This window comes from Callithrix jacchus, chromosome 5 (genome assembly GCF_049354715.1).
Source record: "Callithrix jacchus isolate 240 chromosome 5, calJac240_pri, whole genome shotgun sequence".
In the NCBI taxonomy this organism is placed as follows: Eukaryota; Metazoa; Chordata; class Mammalia; order Primates; family Cebidae; genus Callithrix; species Callithrix jacchus.
The window spans coordinates 75,046,606-75,069,493 of record NC_133506.1 but is presented as its reverse complement, the minus strand read 5'-3'; the positions used below and the strand labels follow the sequence as shown (position 1 = coordinate 75,069,493).

The 22,888-nt window shown below is 40.1% G+C and overlaps 1 protein-coding gene across 33 annotated transcripts in view; it reads left to right on the top strand.

Annotated features, from left to right (window-relative positions):
• Nucleotides 1-22,888, top strand: part of MYH10 (myosin heavy chain 10) — a 153,136-nt gene that overhangs the window by 81,136 nt on the left and 49,112 nt on the right. For 17 of the 33 annotated variants that reach the window (XM_035300001.3, XM_078372998.1, XM_017972294.3 and 14 more), the window contains 9 exons: nucleotides 619-717; nucleotides 2,405-2,548; nucleotides 2,772-2,867; nucleotides 4,649-4,767; nucleotides 5,702-5,854; nucleotides 9,088-9,261; nucleotides 14,235-14,408; nucleotides 14,662-14,776; nucleotides 19,413-19,475. In XM_035300001.3, coding sequence (XP_035155892.1) covers nucleotides 619-717; nucleotides 2,405-2,548; nucleotides 2,772-2,867; nucleotides 4,649-4,767; nucleotides 5,702-5,854; nucleotides 9,088-9,261; nucleotides 14,235-14,408; nucleotides 14,662-14,776; nucleotides 19,413-19,475 — 1,137 coding nt within the window. The remainder of the gene's footprint in view (nucleotides 1-618; nucleotides 718-2,404; nucleotides 2,549-2,771; nucleotides 2,868-4,648; nucleotides 4,768-5,701; nucleotides 5,855-9,087; nucleotides 9,262-14,234; nucleotides 14,409-14,661; nucleotides 14,777-19,412; nucleotides 19,476-22,888) is intronic. The other 16 variants (XM_035300005.3, XM_078372999.1, XM_035300002.3 and 13 more) reach the window with 1 other exon arrangement.

Here is a 22,888-nt window from a genome sequence, read left to right as displayed (position 1 = left end):
CAGCTTCTTACAGTTCCTTGTATAGTGTGGTATTCTTTGAATGTAATCCACATTAGGAGAAGGATGAGGTAAAGCAGAGCTGAGTGAGTGAAGCACCTTTTTTTTTTTTTTTTTTGAGACAGAGTCTTGCTCTGTCACCAGGCTGGAGTGCAATGGCATGATATTGGTTCACTGCAACTTCTGCCTCCCTCGTTCAAGCAATTCTCCTGCCTCAGCCTCCGGAGTAGCTGGGACCACAGGCACATGCTACCACACCCAGCTAATTTTTGCATTTTTAGTAGAAGCCAGGTTTCACCACGTTGGCTAGGATGGTTTCAATCTCTTGACCTTGTGATTCGCCCACCTGGGCCTCCCAAAGTGCTGGGATTACAGGCATGAGCAACCTATAATCTTTTAAGTTCCTTCCCAGACCAATGATTCTAGAAGATTAGTTAGGAACATAAGTTACATGTATTTTCTTTTTTCACAGGTGGAAGACAATGATTTAGAATAGTTCATTGCAGGATAGTTTATATATATCAGAGAAAGAAGAGGTTTTATGATTTAAGTTTATATAGACACTGAAAGATGGCCTCTATTTATTTAAGTATTAAATAATTCTTAACCATCTTTGCTCAGACCTTCTGGAAAAGTCTCGTGCTGTTCGTCAAGCTAAAGATGAACGTACTTTTCATATCTTTTACCAGTTGTTATCTGGAGCAGGGGAACACCTAAAATGTAAGTTACAAAGGTTTTTACTATTTTATATTCACTGGAACATCTTTTTAAATATTTTTTGACAAAAAACAACTTTGGAAAACAATTTTTTACACACAAAACAAATTTCCAGCTGGTTAAATCATGAAATATAATCTTTTGTACTTCTATTTCTTTAAAAAAAATTTTAAAATTAGAAGACAAATGTTGCATATTTTACAATTCTGTTTCAACATTTTAAAACATAAAAATAAGGGGAAAGAAATTTACGTAATTAAGTAGAATAAATATTTTAATTTCTAAATTTACAATTGAATATATATGGTATTGCTTCCATTAGTACTAGAAAGAGCCTATAGTGGATTTCAACTGATTAATTGATCGAATGTCATGAATCACAAGGACTAGAGTTGGGCAAGGTGCAAAGGAGAGTTCTAGTCTGGGTCAGAATTTTGCTTAGCAACATATGAGGGAGAGGAGAAGATGCATAACTTTCCCATCTCTTCTGATTCTTAAATTTAGTGTTTCTGTATGATTGTTATATAGAATATTATCTAGATATCAAAATAGACACATATACAGTTAATACTTTTCTCATCTGGCGTCTAGGCTTTTGCTAACCACAGACATCTGTGAAACCATTGAACCCAAAAATTAATCAAAGACCTGCAAAGGAAAAAATCAAGCAACAAAAAAATAGAGTTATTGCCAAGGAAAGGCTAAAAATTCAAGAGTATGCAATATTTAACGTTAAAGAGAAGAAAACACTCAGGCTTTCAGACTGGCAATAACTGCAATAGGAATAAATTATTTTAGATGATCAAAGTCTTGAAAGAAATAGGAAAAGAAAGCAGCAGGCACTACCCTTAGAAATTAAATGTGATGTAGGCAAGAATTACGGGATGGGATGACCTATAGAACTTCTCTGCAGTAGAGCAAGAGAGCCAGTCACAAAGAAAGTTGGGAGCACATTTGCACATCTGTTATAAGGATTCATAGCCCTGCTATTTTGAGCACTCCTGAGAAATATTCTTTGGCTCTCAAGAATGCATTTATCAATAGAGTAAGTTCTCTTTAATTCATGGCCCCTACAGTACAAGTAGTCAGTGGGGGTACCTGTTATAATAGTCTGCTGCATCACATCACATCATCACTGTAAAGGCAAGTTAACCACCAAGCAAATTGGTTTGGACAAGTGTTTCAGGGCCTTTGCTGGGTTTGGGACTTGCTTGGTCCACATCATCTATATCTCTAGCTTATGTCTGTGATAGTTTTCATATTAACTTTATAGTGTTTGCTGCAAACTACTTGCTAAGATAGGAATATGGAATATGGATTTAAAAGCTTTTCTTCAAAAAAGAGGGCTCAAATATTTAAATCTGAAAAGCATGAAGTCTTGAAATCTGGAAAATTGATATCATTTCCCAGATACTGATTTCAAATAGAATATTGTACAAACTGCCATCCCAAAAACTCCTGTTAAGGTTTTTGTGTTGTTAACATCTTTTTCCTTCATTGGTACAAATAATGGAAAAATGTGTGTTTGTGTATTTACATGAATATATTTTTTTAAAAAAAACATTTTGCTGGCAATGGGTTGCATGGTGACCCCTATTCTCCTGTGACATTGGCACAGGTTGAACGCAGGTGTGGCTTAGTTGTCTTTATGAGTATTTATTAAATTTTATTCCATTATATTTCCTTTTAGCCGATTTGCTCCTTGAAGGATTTAATAACTACAGGTTTCTCTCCAATGGCTATATTCCTATTCCGGGACAACAAGACAAAGATAACTTCCAGGAGACTATGGAAGCAATGCGTATAATGGGCTTCTCTCATGAAGAAATTCTGTGTATGTGTGATTTCTCTAAGATCCTGATACTTTCCTAAAACTTTTGGGGTCAGTCACCTAAACTAGAAAATGATTGGGAAACTAATGAATTGTATGAAATCCTGAAAAGACGTATCTTACTGAAGAGTTTTGTATAGCTAATTTTTAGCATAAAATAAATCAGAGTATCTCTCTGTTACATTTTGAGGCAATATTAATTTTTTTTCTTTTTATCAATTTGAAGCAATGCTTAAAGTAGTATCTTCAGTGCTACAGTTTGGAAATATTTCCTTCAAAAAGGAGAGAAATACTGATCAAGCTTCCATGCCAGAAAATACAGGTAAACTGATGAATACTCACTTTGTTTTTATTTTGGTGGCTTGTTGTGCACTCCAAGAATGTGTTACAATACAAGCATAAAAGCACCTCTGAAGTGTTTCCCAAGGGACTCTCGAGGAGAGTGACAACCTCGTGTGCTTATACCAGGGTCCCCCTGATTCTATAAATGAGGGCAGGGGACTGAGCATAGGATGAAAAATGGTCATGGTCTCTGCCTTAGTATAGAGGAGTCCTTGGGAATTGAGGGAGGAGAACTCAGCCGCAGGAGGTCACACACTTACCTGAGAGGGAGCTGTAGCTGCTGAGTTCCAGCCAGCGGGTACCTTGTCAGGAATACAGGTCCAGTGTTGCCAAAAGTAAGTGACTTTTCAAAGAAAAATGGAAATCTAGATTTTAAGAGGAAATTTCCCATTTTAAAATGTTGAAAATGGTTTTAAATTTGTGTTGGTCAGGAACAAAAGTTTGTGAACCTATATATATATAAAATATTTAAATATGTTTTAATATTTAAATTGTATACTTAAATATATATATCAGTTTGCTTTAGATGGTCTAGAGACAAAAAGAAAAGTGAGGAATCTATATTGCCTCAACTGCTTGATTACTCCAGTGTTAGTTATCTTGCCTCATGGAGGCATCCACAATCCACTGTGGCCAATGAAGGCCGACATAAAGTCACATTATCTGCCCTTGAAAAATAATCCTTTTTTGTAACCAATTTGAGGCTTGATAACAATTTAATTCGGCCTTCACTGGCCGCAGTGGATTGTGGATGCCTCCATGAGGCAAGATAACTAACTTATTGGAGTAATCAAGCAGTTGAGGCATTATAGAGATTCCTCACTTTTCTTTTTGTCTCTAGACCATGTAAAGCAAACTGATATACATATTTAAGTATACAATTTAAATATTAAAACATATTTAAATATTTTATATATAAATATTCTTCTAAGGGACCTGCCCCTCCTGCTGCTTCTTGGTCCACCATTTCCTGACCAAGCTGTGGCACCTCATCTTAGGGCTGATGACTTCCAGGACCATTCATGTATTCAATCAAAGTAGTTTGGCTGGCAGTTGGGCCTCCATCCTCCATCCTCTGTATGGCTTCTACATGGTTAAATAGACTTAAAATGGAGCCATCTAAAATGTAGAGTAAAGCAGGTATTAGTATAGCTTGGCTTTGAAATTTTAAAATGACGCATAAATAAAAGAGGATCAGGTCCCTCTTACAAAGGCAAGGAGGCTGGACATGGGAGCTGTGTAGTCCCAGCTACTTGGGAGGCTGAAGCAGGAGGATGGCTTGAGCCCAGGAATACTAAGCTGTCATGTGCTATGCCTATCAGTTGTCTACGCTACATTCGGCGTCAGTATGGTAACCTCCCAGCAGTAGGGACCACTAAGTTAGCTAAAGAGAAATGAACAGCCCAAGTTGAAAATGGAGCAGGTCAAAACTCCCATGCTGATCAATAGTGAGATCACACCTGTGAATAGCCACTGCACTCCAGCCTGGCCAACATAGTGAGAACCTGCCTCTAAAAAAAATGAATAAATAGGCAAGGCAGTCAAATGCTGACTAGCCCTCTCCTGTAGTCTAAAAAAGAGTGTGTCTTAATTTCAAAGGATGGAAGGTATTTTTCATTAGACCTAAAACTTGCCTGATTTTAAGATTTTTATTTGTTTCTTAATACAATTATTACTAAGGTTTTTCAAGTGTTTGTTGAATATATTGTGACTAGATTATAAGTAAAAAATATAATATTTAGGAGACTTTTTACACTTCAGTTGCACAGAAACTCTGCCATCTTCTTGGGATGAATGTGATGGAGTTTACTCGGGCCATCCTGACTCCCCGGATCAAGGTCGGCCGAGACTATGTGCAAAAAGCCCAGACCAAAGAACAAGTAGGTTGAATGTTCATTCTTATTACTGATTTGTTTGAATAATAAGCCATGGTCATTTGGCCTTCTGATTGACATGTAACAAACTGAATCCATAAAAACTATCTTACATGGATGTTTTTAGATACTAATTGAGTATTTTTTTAGTATATTTACTTTTTGTTTTCAGAAAATTTTAAAAGGGGCAGGGCGCAGTAGCTCATGCCTGTAATCCCAGCACTCTGGGAGGCCGAGGTGGGCGGATCACTTGAAGTCAGTAGTTCAAGACCACCCTGACCAACATGGTGAAACCCTATCTCTACTAAAAATATACAAATTAGCCGGGCATGGTGGCAGGCAGCTGTAGTCCCAGCTACTCAGGAGGCTGAAACAGGAGAATTGCTTGAACTCGGGAGCTGGAGTTTGTAGTAAACTGACATTGCACCACAGCACTCCAGGCTGGGCAACAGAGCCAGACTGTGTCTCAAAACAAATTGTTTATAAAGGTGATTTTTTTAAAAAAAGTAAATGTCAAATTATAGTTTTCAGTTTTCCCCAGGTAGATAGATAATCCAATAGAAAAATCTGCATACTTTGGGAACCAGACTAGCAGAAGGGCCCCCACTACCTTGTTCCTGTGCTGGGTGGTGCAGCAGAGAAAAGGTGCCAGCTAACTGAGCTGAATCAGGGCGGATAATGCTGTCCAGAACCCAGGCGTATGGGGAGGAGCTTATTTTTACTGGGTATCTTTACCCGTCCCCCAAATTCATTATTCCCAGTGTTCATTTAATTGTACTAATATTACCTTCTATTGATTTTGTAAAATTGAGACACGATTAAGTAGTAAATGCCATCTCAGGTGTTTTGAGTGCTGTATAACATTAAATTCCATAAAACAGCTATTAATGCTTCCTTGAGATTGCTTCCAGAATAAAAGGTTTTTGTGATCTAATTACAGGCCGATTTTGCAGTAGAAGCATTGGCAAAAGCTACCTATGAGCGTCTCTTCCGCTGGCTTGTTCACCGTATCAATAAAGCTCTGGATAGGACCAAACGTCAGGGAGCATCTTTCATTGGAATCCTGGATATTGCTGGATTTGAAATTTTTGAGGTATTCTTTCCCCTGTCCCTCTTGCTCTTCCTTCTTTTTGTTTGTTCTTTTAACAAATATTAAGGCTCACCATGTGCCCGGTACGTACCAGGCACCAGGGGTATAGTCCCTGCTGTTCTAGTAAAGTCAAACAGTAAATGGCAGATAACGACTGAATCCACAGGTCTGTGAGAATGCAGTGAAAGGTGCTGTGATAGAAATAACTGGGGAGGCCAGCTTGAGATAGCTGTTCAGGGAAGGTGCCTCTGCAGCCATAACAGTTAGGCTTACTTGAAGGATGAGAAGCTGCCAGCCTTGGTCAGTTTCCCAGCATAATGAGAATAATTCCTGTGGGCCTGTATGGGATAGAACTTATCAAATGTTCAAAGCTGCTAGAAAACCAATGTGACTGGATATAGCTGACCAGAGGGAGAGAGGAGTTGGAGACGTGGAGTGGAGTGTGGGGCCAAGTTGAGAAGCTGTCAAGGGGAACTTTGTAGTAGGATAGGGGCAAGATGATGGGGGCTTGGCTTGGGAATCAAGAGAGGAGCAGAGTGAGAGGGAGGCTTGTAGATAGGCAGTGATCTGTGTACTGCAGATATAACCAGGGTTTAACAATAGATTTCACTGTTTATCTGACTAGATTTGTCCACACACTTACTCACCATCAATGCAGAAAAGGTTCATGGTCACACAACTGCTACAGTTTTGCAGGGAAGTTCATGTTGGCCATCTAAAAATTTATATTTTTATTTGCATAAATGTAGATGTAAACTGTGTAAATATAGTAAGACACAAATATTAAATGCTCTTTGTCATCATCTATGTGTTACTTTAGCCACTATCAAGTATTGAATCATCTTATTTTAAAATGAACCGCTTTAAAATTATAAGTCTGCCCTCATAAATACTGAACCATTGCAAGGGTAAGTTGTTAAATCCACTCACCTGCCGCTGCCACTCTAAGAGATTGCTTTAATGTGTATTGATTTGTAAATAAATTGAGAAATCATGAAAAGTGGCTGGGTACAAATTGCATTAAAAAAATTTGTTACATTGTTTCCTCTATATAAACAATCAGAAGACACAATGAAAGAAAAGACCCTCATTTCCACATGCAGCAAAAACAGACAAGAAACACCTAAAAATAAATTTTAAAAGAAACGAGCAAGATTTAAATGAAGGCAACTTTACAGTGCTGCTGTAAAAAAGAAAAGAGGACTTGAACAAGTGAAGAGACATACCCTGTTCTCAATGGGAAAATGGTTCATTTATGTAGATGGTAAAAATGCTAAGTTGTTCAGTGAGCGTTGTCATAAGAAAAGAAAAGAAAAGGCCTGAATGCCCACTTTTAGGAAATTGGTTCAAATTATTATGATAGCTCCATACAGTGAAATACTACACATCCATTATAAAGAATGGGATGGCTTTATATACTAAGGAAAGATCCTATGGCTTAACAAGATACATTGTTAAGTTAAAAAAAGTCAAGGTCACATACACACATTTCTGAGTGCATAGAATATTTCTGGAAAGATCACAAACATAGGAGATACTGGTTGATCATAGGGAGAACAAGTAAGTTTCAGTGAAGTGAATCTGACTGGTGCAGTTCTTTGTACACTTTGAATTTTATACCATGCATTATTGATTTAAAAATTAATTAAAATTACAGTTGGTAGTTTAAATATGGAAGACAAGTAGAAATTCATTTTTTAAAATACCATTCTTTGTCATAGCCCAGTCTAAATAGAGCAATAGGATGTCATCATCCTGAGGCAAAGCAAAGTTCATCTACATGATCATGAATAAGCAGAATCCAGCAGTCTGTAAATATGAAGCTGTCCTGTGTGCTAGAAATACAGTATTGAGCAAGGCAAGTGCTGCCTCTGCCCTCCTTGTATGACCTCATTCTGAAATAGTGAATATAACAGCTCCTGGAGAATGGAAAAGATTGGAGGGGCTTTTTCGGACTATAAATTAACTCCTTGGAGATGGATGAAATCCTCTTTAATTGAAAATCACTTTTTATAATGAAAAAGTTTATTTATGGGCACACGTTGCTTGTGTGAACAGTATAGAAGCAGGAAAGAGGTTGGGTACTTCTAGCATATAGGATGATTAAGAAAATTATATCTGCTAATTCACCCATCTATCCATTCACCCAATCAACTTTTCTATTAAAAAATAGGCAGAGTTCAGAGAGAAGGAAAGAAATAACAAGAACATATGAAAAAATGCCCAAATTCACTTTGTGAGGGCGGTGCAGTATCACTTTTGATATCGCAAAAGTGATAAGGGAAGGGAAGGGAATGCTTAGAAGGAATGATTTGATAAGGGAAGGGAATGCTTAGAGAAGCAATGCAGAGCCTCATACTAAGCACATTCTGTGTCCCAGGACCAGCTGAGCTCTCAACAACAATTCTGTGCAATAAAGATGATTCTTTTCCTACCTTACCTTGGAGCCCACAGCCTGAGTGACAGTGGAGTGGGACTGAACCAGATGCATTCAGCCCAGCTCAGACGCATGCCCACTACCCCACTTGCCTCCCTTTGCCTCTGGCTTTTCTGAGCTTCTGTTTTTCTTTTTTTCCTTACTCAGTGCCTCATTCATTTATTTCTGGTCCTTAACCATTCACTAATAAGAATTGAATTGTTGGCTGGGCGTGGTGGCTCATGTTTGTAATCCCAGCACTTTGGGAGGCCGAGGCAGGTGGATCACCTGAGGTCAGGAATTCGAGACCATCCTGGCCAATATGATGAAATTCTGTCTCTACTAAAAATACAAAAATTAGCCTGGCATGGTGGTGTGTGCCTGTAATCCCAGCTACTCAGGAGGCTGAGGCAGGAGAACCGCTTGAACCCGGAGGTGGAGGTTGCAGTGAGCCGAGATTGTGCCATTGCCCTCCGGCCTGGGCAACAGAGCTAGACTCCATCTCAAAAAAAAACTGAATTGTTTTACTTGTAGAGCATTCAGCTAGCATACTAGGTTTATTATCTTTTTCTTTTTGCAGTTCAGTAATGTGGCCATAGACAGTATGTTCTTTCTCTTTACCTTTTCAAAAAGTCTGTGTGAGAGAGGGATAGGGAGACCACCCCATTTGGTTTAGTTGCTGTCCTTAGATATAAACAATCATGTACTTCATACCTAATTAATAATTTTTAATGAGAAAATGTCTTATAACTACATGACTAATTATTCCCATTTTCCCTCTGCCTCCCATGTTTGGAAAATTACGATTTCACATTTGTAGCTGAACTCCTTTGAACAGCTTTGCATCAACTACACCAACGAGAAGCTGCAGCAGTTGTTCAACCACACCATGTTTATCCTGGAACAAGAGGAATACCAGCGCGAAGGCATCGAGTGGAACTTCATCGACTTCGGGCTGGATCTGCAGCCGTGCATCGACCTGATCGAGAGACCTGTAAGAGTCCTCATTTGCGCGCTGTCTTCCATTTTCCATTCAAGCAGTGACCTTAAGTGGCATAACCTGAGATCGAAATTATCCAGTCTGTTCAGTGGTGAAATCATTTTCTGATCTCAATTTTCTAGGAAGGTGATACTCTGATAAAATACCTACAGAATTTAATAGCAATAGCATGCCACTGAAACCCTTCTTTAGCCCTCCTCATAGCTTGCTTTCTGTCCTTGCGTGCATGGATATACTGGATAGTGGGCTCCAGCCCACGCAGACCACAGATGGCCCCATGTGCTGGCATTTGCGTGGACCTCTCAAAGAACGTGAGCTCCACCTGACACTTGATTTAGCTGAGAACAAGACGTGTCATGTAAATCCATTTTGCAGATAACTGAAGTTTGGCCTTTTAATATTAAAAAATGGTATATAAAGTATTTTGTCCTAGAGGATAAAGTAAAAGAAATACAATTGAGTCATTAAGAACTAATGTGCATTTCTTTTGCTTTATCCTCTAGGACAAAATACTTTATATACCATTTTTTAATATATTTTTTTTTACTCTCACACAATAATTGCAATCTAAAGGTGAAAATGATGGGGTAAAATAATTAAACATTTCAACCCTAATGACTAACTCTGAGCAAAAATAGGTGAGGTAGAAGGCCAGGCGCCTGTAATCCCAGCACTTTGGGAGGCTGAGGTGGGTAGATCACTTGAGGTCAGGAGTTTAAGACTAGCCTGGCCAACATGGTGAAATCCTATCTCTACTAAAAATACAAAAAAATTAGCCAATGTGGTGGCCTGTGTCTGTAGCCCCAAATACTTGGGAGGCTGCGACAAGAATCGCTTAAACCCAGGAAGCAGAGGTTGCAGTGAGCCGAGATTACGCCACTGCACTCCAGCCTAGGTGACAGAGCGAGACCCTATTTCAAAAAAAAAAAATAGATGAAGTAGAAAGGATTTGATGTTTATGTTTTTAATTCTTTTCCAGGCCTTAAGTGTAAATATTATTGTGGTAGAATAAGATCCAGAGAGCAACTTATTGGGCCAGGTATGGTGGCTTATGCCTGTAATCTCAGTGCTTTGGAAAGCTGAGGTGAGAGAATCACTTAAGACCAGGAGTTCGAGACCAGCCTAGGCAACATAGTGTGACTATATCTCTACAAGAAAGTTTTAAAATTAGCCGGGCATGGTGTCACATGCCCATAGTACCAGCTTCTCAGGAGGCTGAGGTGGGAGGATGCTTTGAGGCCCTGAGTTGGAGGCTACAGTGAAATGGTCGCACCACTGCATTCCAGCCTAAGTGACAGAGTGAGACTCTGTCTCAAAAAAAAAAAAGAATTTATTAAATCCTCCATTATGGGCTTGAAATGCAGACTGGGTGTGCCATGGGGCTATGAGATAGTATATAGCATGGCCTTGGTCCTCAAGAACCTGATCTTGAAGCCACAAAACAGAACACAACATAGTAGTGAGCTCGTTGGTTCCTGGGTAGAACTCTCTGAATTTGGTAAAAAGCAAAGGCCACAAAGTTGGCTGGCAGTGTTGCGGAAGGTATTACAGGTATGGATGCTGTGCAGGGAGTGTTCCAGGGATGAATTTTGTGGACAGAAATTAGCAGGTAAACAGCACATTGAAAGTGGTATTTTAGGGAAGTTATTTGGCAAGTGTCTTAGTCTGTTTTCTGTTACTATAACTGAATACCTCAGACTGAGTAATTTATAAAGAAAAGAAATTTATTTCTTGTAGACCATAGTCTGGGAAGTCCCAGGTCTAGGGGCTGCATTGGATGAGGGTATTCTTGTTGGTGGGAACTCTCGGCAGAGTCCTGAGGTGGCACAGGGCATCACGTGGTGAGGGAGGCTCATAAGAAATGGCCAAATTGGCTTTTTATGACAGACCTGCTCTCATGATAACTAACCCACCTCCTCAACAACCCATTAATCTATGAACGAGTTAATCCATTTACTAGGAAAGAGCCCCCATGACCCAGTTACCTCCCAGATGTCTTCTGTCTCAACACTGCTGCATCGGGAACCAGTTTCCAATATGTGAACTTTTGGGGAACACATTCAAACCACAGCAGCCAGGGTATTCAGAAAGTGTTGGAACAGGGAAGTCACGACATTCCTAGTAACCAGTTATGCCTAGACACTTAGGGGTAATGAGCAGAATTAGTTAACTTGTTCCTTCTTTCCTTCCTGTACTCTTTGTACTGACACCTCTAGGCTCTTCCTTAAACCTTTAGAGTGGGCCCTTTATTCCCTGCCTAAATCGTCCTAATTTAAAGGAGAGATGGCTCAGAAAGGGGAGGGAAGGAATTCAAGATTTAATGCTGACTCACTCTTTACCTCAATTTGAGGATTATTCTACTTATTTATAGAAGTATAAAATCTAATTTAAAAATAAGAACATGTCCAGGCACGGTGGCTCATGCCTATAATCCCAACACTTTCGGAGGCCAAGGTGGGCGGATCACCTGAGGTCAGGAGTTTGAGACCAGCCTGGCCAACATGCTGAAACCCCATCTCTACTAAAAATTAGCCAGTCGTGATGGTGGGCGCTTGTAGTCCCAGCTACTCAGGAGGGTGAGGCAGGAGAATCGCTTGAAGCTGGGAGGTGGAGGTTACAGTAAGCTGAGATCACACGGTTGCACTCCAGCCTGGGGAACAAGAGCGAGACTCAAAAAATAATAATAATAATAAATAAATAAAAATGTTTTGAAACTCCATAAGAGTTTATGATGATGGGGAATTTAACTATATAGCCTGTGGAATGACATGGGATAATGATTCCATTGATGTTCCTTTCAAAATGGAGAGTGAAAACGATACTTTCTAGAAGGAAAGTACCATTTAAAAAATCCTTTGTGGTGGGGCTTGACAGGCCCGTGCCAGGCTTATCTCATCTCACGTAATCCCAGCCCCTGCCTTGCCAGATTGTGGGCTGGTAGCAGGCAAGCCTCTGAGTTCAAAAGCTTTCACAAAACTCATGACCAGTATGCAAAAACATAGGCTTCTAAGCTTACAGCTCTTGGAAATACCCAATTAAAAGAAGGAATGATAAGAGAGATCTTGACATTGAAGAATGAAGTGGAAAAAATAAAAAGGAGACACAATAATGGTATTCATAATCATGCTGTCACTGAGTCATTTAGAAAAAATATAAATTTTATTTGAGATATTATATCAGGATTTAGGAAAATTCTCATTAAAAGTGGTTAAGAATGGGCTGGGTGTGATAGCTCACTCCTGTAATCACAGCACTTTGGGAGGCCGAGGCAGGCAGGTCACGAGGTCAAGAGATCGAGACCATCCTGGCCAACATGTTGAAACACTATCTCTACTAAAAATACAAAAATTAGCTGGGTATGGTGGCACGCACCTATAGTCCCAGCTACTCGGGAGGCTGAGGCAGGAGAATCGCTTGAACCCAGAGGCAGAGGTTGCAGGGAGCTGAGATCATGCCACTGTACTCCAGCCTGGCAACAGAGCTCCATCACAGAAAAAAAAAAAAAAGTGGTTAAGAATGTAAAAGGGTAAAAGAAAGTTGTTGCTGTTATATTAACATTAATGTGGAACTTTATTTCTCATAGTTGTTGTGTGCTCGGGATACTCTCTGAGCTCCTCTAAAGTAACCTAATCCTGGTTGCTTCAGATTACCGTCTTTTAGCTGATCTGAAATCCTGACAGTTCTTTCAGCGGGAGGAGTCCTGGGGTAAGGGTCTCCATTGCAGAAGGGTTTTCTGAGCTTCCACCTGCTGGCATTCAGATCACCCATTCCTTTCTGTGATTACACTATTATACTGTTTCATTTCTATTTAACTGTAGCCTCTAGCTACTTATAAAAACAGCATTGGTATGTATAGCCAACTCTTTGCCAATAATTATGAAGGCTTTGTGAGTTGAAGAGAACTGATCTTAGAGTCTTATTCAAAAAGCTGATTTCATGAGTGTGCCCTAGAATTAGTACAAGTTCAGTTTTGTATCACACACTTGCCATATTTGCGGTTTGGCAATAAATGATGACCCAGAAGCACTAGAAAATAGACTATGACTATTTAAATATTTTATTTAGCTTTCATGTGTCATTTACCTCCACAGAGGAAATCACTCCAGAGAATGATGAGCTCCAAGGCCTTTTTAAAAATTGACACATAATTCACAAAACATGAAATCCACCCTTTTAAAACTAAATTCAGTGATTGTTTTAGTATATTCACAAAGTTGTACAACCTTCACCACTACCTAATCCTGCCACGTTTTCATCACCCCAGAAAGAAACCTCATACCCGTTAGCGGTCACTCTGCATTCTCTTCCCTCAACCCCAGCCACCACTAATCTACTTTCTGTCTCTGTGGATTCATCTAGCACTTTTTTTCAATGAGGTAATAATGGAATCACATAAAATGGCTTGTCAGGTGTTTGTTAAAACAAATGTATAAAGCAGTTGATGACTTAGTTTATCAACTTCCATATACTCTACTTAGTAATAGTTAAAAAATATTTCGCCAAAAAGTGATACATTTTATTTAATCATCACTTAAACTGATTAGCATATAAAATGTCTGAAGCATTCTAGTTAGTTGAGGTGTTATAATGCTTTATCCAAGCGAGTTGTTGAATATAAACATTCAGTTTCATCTCTCCACATCCTACTTCATTTCTGGCTTCTTTTATTTAACATTTTTGTGGAGCCATCTGTTTAGAATTCATTTACTTGCAGTTTGCATACAGTATTTATAAGTTTCAGGTAAGTGACTCCTCTGTTTTCTTGCTAGTACTTATTTAGCAGTTTGAGATATCAGTGTTTGAATTATAAACTTGTTATGGCTTAGACATAACAAATTGCTTCCATCCTAGCAATTTGTTTTCCATGGATCTTCATAAAACTAATTGTTTTGGAAGTTAAGTGCCAAACTCAGTAGTATTAAAGTGACATGCAAACCTTGTGAATTCTTATTGCCTGTCATTATCAGGCGAACCCTCCTGGTGTACTGGCCCTTTTGGATGAAGAATGCTGGTTCCCTAAAGCCACAGATAAAACCTTTGTTGAAAAGCTTGTTCAAGAGCAAGGTTCCCACTCCAAGTTTCAGAAACCCCGGCAACTCAAAGACAAAGCTGATTTTTGCATTATACATTATGCAGGGAAGGTAAGAACTCTTATGTCGAATAACGATTAAAATGGCTGTTTGAAATTTAGCTACATTTTTATGAAGGTTTAACAAAGGTGCTGATAAACGTTTATAAACAAATGCAAGTATATATTACAAACATACTGTCTTTCAGACAACCCATTTTTTGGACTATTGTATGAAAGTTTTTGGTTGAGGCTTCAAGTGTTTCTGTTTTTGTGTTTGGTTTTGTGTTCTCCATTTCACCACTTCTGGCTTTGGTGTGGGATAGGTGGACTATAAGGCAGATGAGTGGCTGATGAAGAACATGGACCCCCTGAATGACAATGTGGCCACCCTTTTGCACCAGTCATCAGACAGATTTGTGGCAGAGCTTTGGAAAGACGGTAAGAAAGCACTTATCTTTGTAATTATGCTTGGCTGGAATCTTTTATAATTAAGGTTTATATATGGTTATTTTACATATATATGTGTATATATATATATATTTACATATATGTGTGTGTGTGTATATATATATATATATATATATATATATATATACATATATGCTTCTTACTTTAAAATCTTTCTTTCCCTAGAGCAGGGCTGCCGTTATATTGGAATTTATCCATTTTAAGAATACTTGGGTTAAGAAATGAATACAGAGACATCTACCTCTTGGTCAGATGTTGTAGGGAGTACAGAAACATTCTAGGCCCAGAGCCACAAAGACGCACACAATATGCCTCGGGCCACCGCAATCCCAATTCAGTTGTAATCCAGGAACACTGGGACACAAAACTTGAGAAGGCCTGCATGTTCCATTTTCCCTGTGTCGGGCCTGCTGAGCTATGTCCTTCCTCACCACCTGCCCTCTGACACCCAGTGGCTGGTGGATAAACTCTCAAATCACTTACATACCTATCAGTTGCTTTTATTTCTATCAATCCTCATAGTTCTTTTGTTACATGAACCTCAGGTGAAGATTTTTGGTGATTTTTATTGTAGACTAGAAGATTTTACTAGTACCAGAAAATCAAAATATCTTTGTGTCTGTATGCATTGCAGGAACCAGTATCTTCTAGAGCTCAGTTCTCTGACTGCATTTCATCCTGGCTCTATCCCACCTCTTTGCTTGGCTTCAGGCCATGCAGGACCTTAGCCCTGGATCTACCCCTGCCTAGACCTTGACTCTGAGGCCAGACCTGTTCAGTAACCTGGCTCATATCTGCTTTCTCTGTAGCATCTTAAGCCTTGTAATCTAGCTGTCTTCTCAGAGGTAGAGGGAAAGAAACAGGCAGAGAAGAAGGGGGCTAAGGGCAATTGAGGCAAAAGGAAAGAGACAGGAAGAGCAGAATGGACACAGAGAAAGTGACTACAGGGAATGTGACCCTATAAAAGGACATCTTAATGACTGTGCCCGTCAGATCAAGTAAGTATGAGGGAGCCTGCAGGGGTGACGCACTGAACACAGGCATGCATGCGTCCTAGGAACAGACTGTGTGCCTGAGACATATCAGAGGGGATCTGGGGGAAAGATGAGCTTTCCAACAAGTAAAACAGAAGCTTTTAGCCTTTATACCTTTAGGTGAAAGTTTTCAACTGACTACTGAGTGCACAGTGTCACTTCCAGTGACCGAATTCTGTGAGGACTGGGAAGAGAAGCAGGGTACTCCAGCAGAACTTACGGTATCCTCAGAGATGAGCTCCTCTTACCTTGTCGACAGGCAGTGTTAGAGCGGGATATGAGAAACTGAAAAAGAGCAGAAAAAGATCTCTGAGCTAGGTTGTCACAGTGTCTACAGTGCTAGAAAGGCCAGTGCTGGTGAGTTGGAAATGGTGGATGGGAAATCTGTGAGAAAGAAGAGGGAGGAGTCATGCTGCAGTCAGAGGTATTTGCATTCCTTCAGGAATCACTTCAGCTGTGACAGTGTTGGGGACTGTGTAGGTTACAAAGTCACCTCATGTTCAGCTCCTCCTCCAGACACCCTTATAAGGCCTTAGAACACAGCAGAGGGAGTGAGATCAGTATGCAAAGTGTATCTATGATAAATGCCATGTGAATGCTGCGGTGAGTTTTTAGGGATGTGCAACAGAAGGGATCGCACCCTTTTTCTGGGGCTCTAAGGGAAAATGGCATGATGGGAGAATGCAATTTTCCTTGTCCTTAAAGAATAATGATTTGTTGCTTAAACAGTGAAAGTTAACATCTACTGAGCACCTACTAAGTGCCACACAGTATTTTCAGCACTAGTTTCTAAGTATTTATGGCCTGGTTACGCCTTAAATGTTTGTGGGTAAGAAGGTTTACATGAACTAACTCTAGGGGTGAGTGTCTGGGGTGGCATTTGTAGAAATGAAGTTGGCAGGAGAAGTTGTACAGAATTATCACAGTGGAGAAGTGGAAAATAGTAGCTCAGGAGGAGTGTTCCATTTGGCTTTAGAGACGGCTGGGGCAGAGAACAGTGAGCAGGAAATGGGGCCAGGCTGGTAGGTTGAGGCTTGATTGGAGAGTCCTCCTGTCTCATCTCTGGTGGAAATTGGACTTGAGACTTTGCTAAATAAAGAGCATCAGTAGGTTGTGACTTTGGGTTGTGACCCATTCTGAACTCGAAGAAGTGAAACAGGCAGTGTTTGTTGGCTAGATTGGAGTGAAAGAGGCTGGAAGTGGGGAGATGACAATGGCATGGAGATGGTGCCTGGAAAAAGAGGAACAGAGGAAATGGGGAGTTTTCCCTATTTTTAAGGAAAACAGGTATTGGGACCACTGACATTGTAAGCATGGAAATTAGGTCTTTTATTACATATTTATTCTGACATTATGAACCCTTTTTGAAATCTTATATTCCTTAACCAAAAATGGTGTTGGAAACACCTATTCAGCACTTGACCCATTGATATAATACTACATACCTAATTATGTGCTTCCCATGGCAATAATCTGTGCGCTAGATCTGGAAGCAATGAGAGACATGTCCCTGCCTCCCAAGAGTTAGTAATCCAGTTGAGAAATCAGGATATACACAGATGCACAACTGAGCTAGTCTTTTTCTTGGCTCCCAGCTTCTGACTTCCTCCTTCCATTCTTCTTAACTTTAGCTCTCACCATCCCCAGATACTGGAGAGGGCTTTGGCAACAATAGGTCAGAAGCTGTAGGTATAAAAGATTTAGTGGGCAAGGGTGGAGGTGGGAGGCTGTGATGTCATACAAATTACAGATCACAGATGCTATATCTTACAGGTAGGACCATGTCTGGAGACTCCTTACCCGTACTTTTGTGTCTTCCATTTAAGAGATAAAGGAAAGTTATTTTTGATTACAGAAATGCTTAGAGGAAACTTGAAGCCTTGCTGAGCTCCATCAGCCCTGGCGTGAGCCCTGTTAGTCTGTACTTGGTCCACAGCTCTGACTCACAGATGCCATGTTTGCACAGCCCTATTTATGGCCCTTGCCTTTCTAAAGATATGCCGCTGGGAGTGCCTTTGGCCACTCTTGTCAAAATAAGCTAAGCGATATCTTACCTACCCCAGGTTTGCTTTGGCTCTGCTAGCTTCTGTTCTGGAATACTCCTACGTGTTTGCTTTCCTGATAATGCTGCTCTTAGCAGAAGGTGCTGTGGTTCTTCAGCTTAGGTGAACAGTTAGTTTAATCTGAATGACATAGAAGATCTCAGAGGCCACTCATTGTTGGGAGGCGCTGTTCTTCAGGATGAGGAGCAAGCAGAGAAGCAGTACCATGTTTGTCCAATTTTGAGGACCATTTGTTCCATACATAAAGTAGGGGCAGGCACAGAAGTTTGAAGAGGGTTCTAAGGTGGAGAATTTATAACTGCTCATTCTGGATGTAGAGATTTCAGGATAAGAGGAGCAATTTTTCTCTAGGAAAATAACCCTGGAAAAACATTGTTTTCCTCTTTTAAGAGCCATTTAATTGCAAAAGCCGAAAACAACAGGTTGACCACGAATGGATGAATATACGAATATGAATATAGTTTGCCTGTCAAGGTACAACACCTAGAGTATGAAACTTTTTGTGTTAAAATAGAGTTTATGGCTGGACATGGTGGCTCACACCTGTAATCCCAGCAGTTTGGGAGGCTGAGGCAGGAGGATTACTTGACCCCGGGAGTTCAAGACCAGCCTGGGCAACACAGCGAGAGCCTGTCTCAACTGGGGGGAAAAAAAAGAAAGAAAGAAAGAAAGACAAAAGAAAATAGAGTTTGTTTTAGAGTTTTCTCAAGGCCAAACCAGAGGAAATAAGATTTATTGGTGGCAGCCCTGCCCTAGAGATTTATAATGCCCTAGTTTTTGCTAAAAGATGTTATTTGGGATCTCTTTACCAGTGCAAAGGACTTCTTAGCACTTCTTAAGGTTTATATCCAGGGAAAAACCCTAAAGATAGCATTTTCATGTCAATGTACCTCCTAGGATGTTTTCATGAGTAACAGTATAATCAATAAGTATAATCTTGCTTATGATTCAAAATTTTAACATTTTGCTACAACAGAACTTGAATTTTGTTTCCCTTAATGGTAGTTCTCTATCGTATAGTAATTTGTATTCAAAGTCAATTACATTTCCAAAAATCTGTATTGGAAGTAAAATTACACAGCAGTGTAATTTTTGACAGTAAAAGCCACTAGTGTTTACATTTGCCATCGTGCTGTGACTTAACTGCAGTCGCATCCTAAGCTACTAACTATAAGATATTTTTGTGGTAGACAACTCAAATGGTGCCTTATTCCTTTTAAATGTCATCTTGCATTTACATGGGATAATCATTTGACATTGATATCATATAATGCTCACACCAGGAGTTGGGAATATGCTCTTTGGATTTAACATTAAACTATTTTATAAAGAACTTTGTCCAAATGTACAAACTCTCTAAAAAGTCATGTTTGCATGGGATCTGCCCCGGACTAGCTCCTTTTATAGCCCGATTTCAAAGTTGACTTGTGCTGTCGAATGTCTTTCACACTAACTGAAGTGTTTGTGTATTTGCTCTTCTGTCCTGTTTTTGCTGTTTCTCTGATTTAGAGATTCAGAATATTCAGAGAGCTTCTTTCTATGACAGTGTTTCTGGTCTTCATGAGCCACCAGGTGAATGTATAAAGCCTGTAGGTCTTCCAAAACAGAAGGGTTTTAAGCCCACAGGAAAAACGTGTGGGGGGACTGGCAGGGTGGCAGGGGAGGGCAGGGGGTAGGCTTGGGGGTCGGAGTGGGTTTCTGGGTTTCTGTTTTTGTTTTGCTCATAGGCCTGCATGAACCTTTCATTTCATGCTCAGTTTTATTATACTTCAAGGCAAATGTTTGAGTGCATAAGCAATTTAATTGCTACTGCCTACACATTGCTTCTTATTTTATGCATAGCACTTATAGCATCGCATATTAAAAGGTATGCCACTACCTTTTCCAATAGTGCCATTGTGATACACAGTCCTCTAAGGGAATTGTTAAGAACTGATCTGCTAAATGACATCTCCTTTGCTTTTGAGTCACCTTTAAATTTTCAACTCTAAGGAATTCCAAGGATGAGTTTTCTCTTTTATACTGCTCTTTGTAGACCAATAATTACGTATTTACCTCAGGTGTGTTGGTCTCATCATTGCACCTTTTGTTTGGAATTTGTGTGCATATCAGGCTACTTGGCCTTTTCTTCTCAACCAGAGGCCCTGAAACTATTTACGAGGCCTGATATGTGCAAGTTGAGACTAATATAGAGTGGAGTGTTGTCAGAATTATACATTGAACCTGAAATTGAGCTCCAAATGTTTGGGCTTTGTGATCTGAATCCTTAGCCCTGTGTTAAAATACAGCCTAACTACAGCTACACAGTCTCCAAAAGCCCAATATAAAATGAAGCCCACCCAGCCTACCAAATGTTTAGTGAAATTGGCAAGTAGCAAAACTCAAAGATAAATTTATCTTAATGAAATTTCCTTTATGATTTTTGGAACATGATAATGCTGAGATCCAAATCCATCACAAAAGTCATTTTTAAAATGTTAAAGCACCATGCCTATTTTAATCCAACTCAAAATTCCTACCATCAACTCCAGTTCACATAATTATGAAAGAAGTAGATTGCAAGTATGGAGTGGGAGGAGAGAAGAGATTATGCCAGAGACAGCATAAGCAGGAATGAAAATTCCACAGACCTCCAAAGGAAAAGATCTCTAAATTCAGTCATCTTTGGTGCTGGGGAATACTGACAGTGTTGAAATGGAGAGGGGGAGCTTGGAAGTAGTTTCTAGCTATAACCTGGGACTTGTGCTTTATTAAAGGTTAGTGCTTGATCTTTTGGACTTTCTCCTAAAGTGAGTGCCCTCTTTAGATGAATTCCCTTTGGATTTCTAACCTCATAAGAGAATTCCAGCCTATGAGGTCTTTGAGGGCCGGGCCAGTGCCTGGCTTTGCTTGCTGTCATTTCTTCAGCACCTGGCACAGAGGAGGCATAGCATCACTAAATCATGAGTGAGAGCTGATGGATGGATGGGGTGGCGACCCCATGTCCGTTTTTTCAGCCCCAGCAGCTTCGCCTACCATTCCCACCGTGGCCTTTCCCTCATCTAAAGCACAGACACTCTTTCCTGTGGGACCATGATTTTTGGGGTGTATACTCCAGGCATTTTGCTGTACCAGCAGCATCCAGTACGGAGCTACTCTTAGAAGACTCCATTCTAATGAATGAGCAGTGGGGAGGCTCATTCCCCTCACCGCACCCTCACTTTGGCACTGAAAATGTTTCCAGTTCTGTCTCTCTCTGTCAGGCGTCCCTTGGTTGAGTTACTCAGCTGAACCAAGTATCAAGGGTCTCGATCTCTACTTCACATTGGAAGCCCATCCATCTACCAAGGCCAAATATAGTCTTTGAAATTGTGTGCAATATTTTATAGCAAAATTGTTTTCTCTTTAGTGTGTTTATGGATTCAAGACCACTACCCCAGGGAGGGCTAAGAGATTTTAAAATGAAAATGTAAGACTTTAATATTTCCAGTGTTTTCTTGGAAGACAATGGATGAAGGAGTTTCTAGGAATCCAAATTGTGATTGCCTGTGATGTGCTGACATGTGGTAAGCATCTCTCTAAAGCAAGTGATACAAATAGGGCCCATGTGCTTACACATGTGTAATTATGGGGAAATACCATTATGAAGAGCATACAGGCTTCTGAGGATAAAAATGAGAGATTGGAATAGAGATTTCCAGAAGCATCACAGGACAAGTGTAAAAGAGAAAGGAACAGGGGAGAACAGGATTCCTAGAGGCAAATACGGAGGTCATACAAGTTTCTGCTAGAAAATCAAGGAGTTTTCTTACAAATATATTTTGAAAGTCTGGACTGCAGAGATAAACCAGTAGTGGAAGATACAAGCAGAATGACCCAGGAAAGAGGGGTTGTAACCTCAAAGCTACATGCAGGGCTTTTGGACTAAAAGGGTAATGGATAATAGGGTAATAGAGACTATCAAAGGCTTTAGACCTGATCCAAACCATGTTGGAGGGACAATTATGTATCGTTTTCACTAACTCTAGTTTATACCTACACCTGCAATTTCCTTCATAGAACAGCACCAGTTAGACTCTTTGAACCGCCATGTGTGCTAGATTGCAGCTGACAGTTCTGGAAGAGAACCACCAGAGAAAAAATAGGGGAAAACCTGAGAAGGACATAGAGAGTCAAGTATCATGACTGATAAGTTGGTAGCCATTTAATCTCCTTATACATGACATCCACTGATCATAACCCCTATCTTAAATCCCATTTTAGCATCTGTGGTTTAGGTCTGACATAGTTCCCGTGTTTAAATTGTTCTCCCTTTCAATGGATAAAGGTTTTTGTTGCTGTTGCAGTATATTCTACTCCTTAGTATTTTTTTATCGTGAGTGTTAGCAATAGTTGGAAACTTCACAGAGGAGAAGCAGTGCTTAGGTTGAGTTCCTGAGGGCAAGTGCGAACAGTGACATTTAGTTCTCAGGGCTATTGTGAGTATCAACTGAGGCAATGTGAGGCTGAATATGTGGCACACGGGAGTGCCTGAATATATGGTGTTGTAGAGTTGCTGTTGCCATGGCTGCATCTGCAGCAGCTGCAACTGTAATTACAAAAAAACAGAGAACCCTGATAAATGTTTATTTCCTTGGCTTTGTTTAATGTAAGTCCAGTATCACTCATAGTGTCCCAAGATGCAGCTGATAGGTAGTGTGGCCTTGTTTCAGTCAGTGTGGTGTTCAGTCTCAGTGTGAGCTGGGAACACAGGATCCAACAAGGGGAGAAAGCGAGCACAGAGCACAGTGAAGCTGCGGGTGAAGAGTGGCTTCCTATCTGCCCAATGCCTTAGATGGCTGAAAGAAATAAGACGGTAGATGGAGGTAAGGAAGACGTTCAAGTTTGGCTTGAGACTAGTGCTTGGGGATAAAGAAGATTGTTTTCTCTTTAAATCACATGCATCCTCTCAACCTCTCAACTTCCTGGGTTTTTCTAAAAATTTCCAGATGCTAGAGTAATTAGTA